Below are 7,150 nucleotides of genomic sequence, written 5' to 3'. Positions count from 1 at the left end.
TCCAGTTTTAGTAAATCAGCCACAATGTGTATCAGGTCCTGGCATGACAGAAATACTAATCCATTTGCAGGTAAATCTGCTCTAATATATGTATTTAAATAGCATATTGAATCCATTTGCCTGGAGTTGCAAACTTAAAAACACAATTTAACAGAGCTGTAAGCACTGGTATATTTATATCATTTTTGAGTATAATAAGGAAGAAAATGTTTTGGGTCTCTCAAGCTATCCACAGGTTATAGACACTACACTAGGTGCACAATGGGTGAACAATTTGTGTATGAATCCCCTTTACATCGCCACCAAGACGAAATGCCAGAAAGCAAGTGCCAGTTGTTTCCAAACACAGAAAGATGACAAGGAGCTCAAGTAGAATGACCAATTTATTCCAAATTAGTTTAAAAATTACCTTAAAATGTCATGACATAGAAATTATGGAATAAAAAAAGAAAAAAACCACCTAGATGCAATTCTTGGCCCCGATTTCTGAAGGATCTCAAAGTATATATGGGAACGCTAGAAATATTTATACCAACCATGCGTTCCTTACACATGTTTAGTAAATAAAACTTTCCAACTGTCATGGTCCTAACAGCAAGGCTGGGGAGGGTGTATGTGATATTTGATAGATCAGAGCAGATAGGTTGCTGCCTAAATACATACCGGTACCACCTACTAGCTTAGCATGCCTAGCAGGAATTAAAGGGTTATTAATGTGCTATAAACTTTCTAACACTCTGAGTCTGTGCAATTTTAAAGACCAAGGAGTCATCTAAATGGATATTTCAGTAACAGATGTACTGTAGTTCACTTGTTTAAACCACCAACTGGATTCCTACCTTATCTCAAACTGTTTGAGGACTCCAGTGACATGTTACAAGAAAATTTCACATCATGCCATGGAGTCGTGCTTCTCCTACTCTATTCTCCATATAGATGAATACGGTTGAACAACCCCAGTAGGAAGGGAAATCCCTATTCTAATGGATGCAGCAGGTGGGACTGGGAACTTTGGGAAAATTGTTGCTTCTAGTCAACACTGAAATCCCAGTTTTGGGCAGCGACCCTTACAAGTGTTACTCTAACATATTGCAAATTTCACGTTCAAGATAAGTTCTCTCAAACTTATGCAAGCTCTCCCTTGACAAAAATGTGCTAAATCATCCCATGATTGACCGTGATAGCTGTTTGTTGTCTATTAATGTTCTGTGACTTACTTGCTGAACTTATAGGCCAATAGAGATGGTGTTGCTACAAAGAAACAGGAATTTGCTCAACTAAACCACTGATCCAATCCTCAAGGGACAATCTGCACCTGTTTTGAGAGATAACTGAACTAAAAAGACTGCAGCTAAATGGATACAATCCCCTTTAATATTATTGCTCAACTTTGATCATATTTGTCTTTTGTGCTCCAGATTGCAAAAAAAAAACAAATGCTCAGTAGCAGAATGAATGAGATTGGACATTACAGCAAAGCACAAACCACCAAGAAAAAAAAAAAGAAGAAAAAAAAAGTCTACTGCATCACTTAGTAACACCTATGCAGAAACACTTCTTCCTCTGCGTAGACCTGCACAGAATAAAACGCTGTAAATTCTATGGCAAACAATTGATCTTCAAAAAACAGCATAACACTGTGCTCTGGTACTGCTCATACACAACTAATATATTCTCTTTTTCTTATTGGAAACATCCCGTCAAAAAGAAAAGTTTATTGGCACTGGCAAATAGGCATTTTAGTCACTGTGCTGCCTTAAAAAAAAAAAAAAATTCAGGGGAAAATAAAGACAAACAAGAGTTTTTATCTTTACAGATACAATTCTCTATATTTAGAAATTATCAAATTATCACATACATGTTTTAACTTTTAAATCTTTGTTGTTTCTGGGAATGAACTGGCAGCTGACCTTATCGCCTGGACAAGTGCTTTCGTTAAGCCACAGTGTAAAGGAGGAAAAAAGGGGGGAACCTCTATCCAATACACATTACAACGAATGGAAATGTACCATAAACATATCCAAACTTAAAACTAAAAAGGTAAAAACAAAACAAATGATACAAGTGGATTGGCAATGAGGGTTCCAAGTGGAGTTGGAACTATAAAAAAAAAAACAAACAATTTTATTATGTTGCAGAAATGAGGGTCAGTGGGAAACCTCAGAGCAGACTGCAAAAGCAAAATCCGCAGGATGTACTTGTATTTCACGGAACCGTTTAATGGAAAGGGGGCCAAACCACCCAGAGAGAGAGAGAGCAGAAGATAAAGCCAGCCGCCTTTAAGCAGCATACTATGTGAAAAAGCCTACTGTGCAACAGAGAATGAGCAGATAGTTCTGTAGCTGAAGCTTTGTGTTTGTAAAGAAAATGGGCAAATAAATGAAAGTCTAATTTAGCCACGTTAAACATTGAACAAAGCTCCCCCCTCCCCAAGTAATTGGGACAAAATAAAAATAAAAAAAATCTGACCAAATAGGCCAGAAGGGCACAGACAGGCCTTCCCAAGTCATGTAGCTGAATGAGTTCAGAGATTGGCAATAGAGGAAATAAGGAAAGCTTTAGAGAAGCAATTGGAGCTGGCAGTGGAATTTATCGGACAGTCACGCCGAGCTTCTCCAGCACACGCACACCCTTCTCCTGGTACTCCTGCCGGGTCATCCAGAAGTTGTCTTTGTCTTTCATGATGTCTGCTAAAACAGCTCCTCCTAGGAATACCATGTGCTTACGACGAGGAGGATCTTCTATGCGAATCTTGAATTTCTGAAAAGACAGGGGGCATAATCATCAGTATAAATGCCTTAATAAATAAAATAAGAACTACCTTAAAATGACCAAGTCACTACAGGGTCAAAAAAGCAAAATCGCAATACCTGCAGGAAAACAAGGCCCTATTACTTAACTTTCTGATGGCCTGTGTCTTGAAATGCTGTCAAAAATACTTGCTCCCCAGGTGGCGCAAATATTATACTAACCTGATGTATAAAATACTTGTTTTCGCACTTGCACATGGTGGTTCCTTCCACTGGCTCATACGTTTTGTAGTGACATATGAGCAAGCACAAGGAAACACTGCCTGTTGGGAGGGATAGCAGGAATTCACACAACCAGGTGTGTTAAATACCTGCAGGGGCTGCTGGGGAGCAACATCACAGTGGTGTTTTTTTTTAAGACACTGCCTGCCAGAAAGGTAGGTATATCATCTCTGGTTTCTGCAGATAATGCCATTTGCTCTTTTTTCCCCCTTTAGTAATAGGGTCACTTTAATAATCAATATTAGTGTACAAGTAAAATCAAGCATTAAATTAATAAAATGCAGGTAACAATGCAAAATGCAGTTCTGCAATAGAGAGCCATCAAATTATCAAGCTATAATTATACAAAGGGACCTAAAGTCCAATTTTCACCACCTGGCCTTAACAGAGCCATTGTGGTGCTGGCATACTATGGTGATGCCGATAGTTTTACAAGGGATAGGGCCCAGAGATGAGAGAGCCTAACCAACTCCACTCACAACTGAAATGTTACTTTAAAAAACAAACAAAAAAACAAAAACCACACACTAGATACTAGGTTTTGCAAAACTCTGAAGCAGTAATACGATCTTAACAACTAACAAAGAAAAATATACAGAAAGATAACATTTTTACTGAATGCCAAGTGCAGTTTCTATAATGTGCAGTAGACAAAGATTTCAGATACCACCAACCAAACCGTACTCCATCTAGTGGTGAAATATAGTATGGATAAAATTCTGTCTTACAAAAGGGCTTGTGTAGAGATGGGGTGTGGTGCTGCGTTAGTAGGCATGATTCTTTTGCAAACAGCCAACATGAATTTAGGTCAAAGATGTCAGATTATGCATAACAGTGATATATCTGGGTTACTACACTGCAATACTGAAATTGTAGCATGTTTACAACATAAACAAAGTTAAAGTACAAGTATATGAGATGTAACTGACCCATTCCTAAGGTACACATAATTATGGCCCTAGCCTATGGCAAAGAGATGTTCAAACTAGCTGCAACTCACATTTTATGTGTTTTCAAGAGGAACCAAACCCACTGATTTTAACAGTTTCCCCAGTTACATTCAAGGCATGCCATGACTGATGACTGTCACAGCTGCTTGTTCTCTCAACCAACCTTTCAAGCCTTCAAATGACCGATGCAAGAACTGATCACATCACATGTGCAACACCAAGGCAACTGCAGATCAAACAGAGGCTAAGATGGCCGCTACGTTCAACTTTAAAAAGGCATGTACATGCTGGCAATCAGGTTACAGCTGCATTGTTCTCTAGGCACCATTCTAAACAAAGCTTATGAATGCCTAAGAGCTATTTTCAAATGAAGCATTCCATCGTGTCTTGCTTACTTCATCAATAAAAAGGATGGAAAACATTCGGCTGCAAGCACAGAGAGGGAAAAAAAAAAAGAGAAAACGGTCAGACCAGCTATTACTGGAGTCTATACTTGTATGGCAACCTCAAGGACTAGTAGGTAGCCTGTGCTGACCAGACAACAGCTGATCCTCTTTAACCATTATAAAACCAGGCATGGAGGTCCCTGAAAGTTATGCTTTTGAATATTTACATGTGGCCCAGATATTATGTTGTTGAGCTACAAAATAAACTTGGGCATAGTATCTGCAGATGTATAGTCCAATTTAGAAACCTTGTCACCGATTTAAAAAAAAAAAAAAAAGTTAACTTACCTGTAAAATTTCTTATCTTGGAGTACAGGACACAGGCAACATATTCATACACCACGGATATTGGCATGTACCTTTAATTGGCTGGATAATGGCAAGGTTTTGAGAACCCCCCGGGGCACCTCCTCTATACCCCTCCCCTACATGAAATCTCAGTTTTGTAGCAAGCAATGCAACGTAAACTAAGAAAAGGAAGGGAAGGTGGCCTGCCCTGTACTCAAAGATATGAAATTTACAGGCAAGTCAAAATTCTTTTTATCCTAAGAGTGAAGTATGGCCAAAGCTTTTTTGGCCATACTTCTTCATGTGGGTTCACAGGAGATCACCTAGTTCTGGCAACATAATATCATACACCATGGGACAAGCAATGAATACAAAAGATATGTTTTTGAAATGTCACTCGCACAAAGATAACAAATAATTAAAATAAAAGATCAATAAAAGATCAATTAAATTTCAAAATCTGGGCAGCTGCAGCTTAACCACATGCCGCTGACGCACGCTGATTTACGTCGGCAGAATGGCACGGGCAGGCAAAAGGGCGTACCCGTATGTCCCTTTGAAATTCACACCTAGCGGGCGCACGTGTGCCGCCAGCTCAGGAGCGTGCCTGTGGGTCCGGCAAATTCAGTGTTCGCCAGTGGCCCGCAATTGCGGTGAGGAGAGGCAGAATGGGGAGATACAAGGCATTTCCCTGTTCTGCCTAGCAACATAACAGTCATGTTGTGGTGAGCCCACCCCCCGCTACAGTTAGAACACACTTAACCTCTTGATCGCCCCCTAGTTAGCCCCTTCCCTGCCAGTGACATTTATACTGTAATCAGTGGCTATTTTTAGCTCTGATTTCTGTACAAATGTCAATGGTCCCAAAATAGTGTCAAAAGTGTCCGATCTGTCTGCAGCAATGTCGTAGTCACGATAAAAAAAAAAAAAAAAAAAAACTCGCAGATTGCCGCCATTAATGGTGAAAAAAAAAATAAAAATGCCATAAATCTATCCCCTATTTTGTAGATGCTATAACTTTTGCGCAAACCAATCAATATATATTTACTGCGATTTTTTTTTTTTTTTACCAAAAATGTAGAAGAATACATATCGGCCTAAACTGTGGAAGAAATTTGTTTTTTTTTTATATATTTTTGGGGGATATTATAGCAAAAAAATATTGCTTTTTTTTCAAAATTGTTGCTCTTTTTCTGTTTATAGCGCAAAAAAATAAAAAGCACAGAGGTGAGCAAATACCACCAAAAGAAAGCTCTATTTGGGGGGTGGGGGTGGACCGTGCAATTGTCAACTAAAGTGACGCAGTGCCAAATGACAAAAAATCCTCCATATGTGGGTTCAGAAATTAAGTGTTCTAGTTCTTGCTGGCTGGATAGTAGCATGGGTAAGCCAAGGGAAAGAGTCTGCTTTTTCCATGCCATCAAAAATGATTTCTTGGAGAGCTCTTAAAAGAAATTGGGTGAAAGGCGAAATTGTCTCGAAGGAAGTGACCATTAGGCCTAGAGAACACTTATGCAGAACCTCACAGAGATTTCTCTTGGATCTTTGAGTTCTCGAATATGAGCTCTTAGAGAAAGAATTTCCTTTTCTAGAAGAAAATGCTACATGCATCACCCAGCCAAAAGCCTGGAGTAGTTATTTGTCCTGTGGACATTTTCTAACAACTGACTGAAAGAAGTTTTTCAGAAGGTGGTTTGTCTAGATAGCCTGTGACTTGAATGCCCTGGGTTCTGAGCAGGGCTAGCAGAGATGCCAAGACCTTTCTAGTACTACTACTCTAAGAAATCCTCTGCCACTGTGAAGTTCAGAAGGCACAATGAAGGGGATAAATGGGAACAGCATCTTGAATATCCACCGATGCCAGGTATTTCCATTGTCTAAGAGAGGCAGCTACAACCCCAAAAAAGTTGAAAAAGTTGGGACCCATATTTTATTCACAATATAAAACATATCTAATGTTTAAACCAAGAAAATGTACCATTTTGCATTTTTGGCTAGCACAGCAAACTGTGTTCACAGACAGTGATTTTTGGAGATATTCCTGAGCCCATGCAGTGATGTCCATCACAGAATGATGCCTATTTTAATGCAGTGGTGTTAAAGGGCCAGAAGATCTCAGGCATTTAATAATGCGTTTCGGCATTGTTTCTTGTGCACAGAGATTTCTCCAGTTTCTCAATTTTTTTTATATTATGTGCTGTAGATGAGGATAGATTTAGAACCTTTGCAATTTTTACGCTAAGGAAGATTATTCTGAAAGTGTTCAACAATTTTTAGATGCAGCTTTTCAGATTATTGAACCTCTGCTCATCTTAACCTCTGAGACACTACTTCTAAGATGCTCTTTTTATAGCCAGTCATGTTACTGACAAATTAACCTGATTAGTAGCAAAATGTTTTTCCAGCTCATCCTTGGACAGCCCTCTTAACTGGT

The 7,150-nt window shown here is 39.0% G+C and overlaps 1 protein-coding gene across 1 annotated transcript in view; it reads right to left on the bottom strand.

Moving 5' to 3' along the window:
• Positions 1 to 365: 365 nt before the first annotated feature.
• The window catches only part of ACTR2 (actin related protein 2), a 123,098-nt gene continuing 116,313 nt past the window's right edge, over positions 366 to 7,150 (bottom strand). Inside the window, exon 9 of the mRNA XM_073628209.1 lies at positions 366 to 2,760. Coding sequence (XP_073484310.1) covers positions 2,590 to 2,760 — 171 coding nt within the window. The 3' untranslated portion in view covers positions 366 to 2,589. The remainder of the gene's footprint in view (positions 2,761 to 7,150) is intronic.

This window comes from Aquarana catesbeiana, linkage group LG04 (genome assembly GCF_042186555.1).
Source record: "Aquarana catesbeiana isolate 2022-GZ linkage group LG04, ASM4218655v1, whole genome shotgun sequence".
Taxonomy (NCBI): Eukaryota; Metazoa; Chordata; class Amphibia; order Anura; family Ranidae; genus Aquarana; species Aquarana catesbeiana.
The sequence above is the reverse complement of the archived record's forward strand: the minus strand, read 5'-3'. Positions and strand labels throughout refer to the sequence as shown.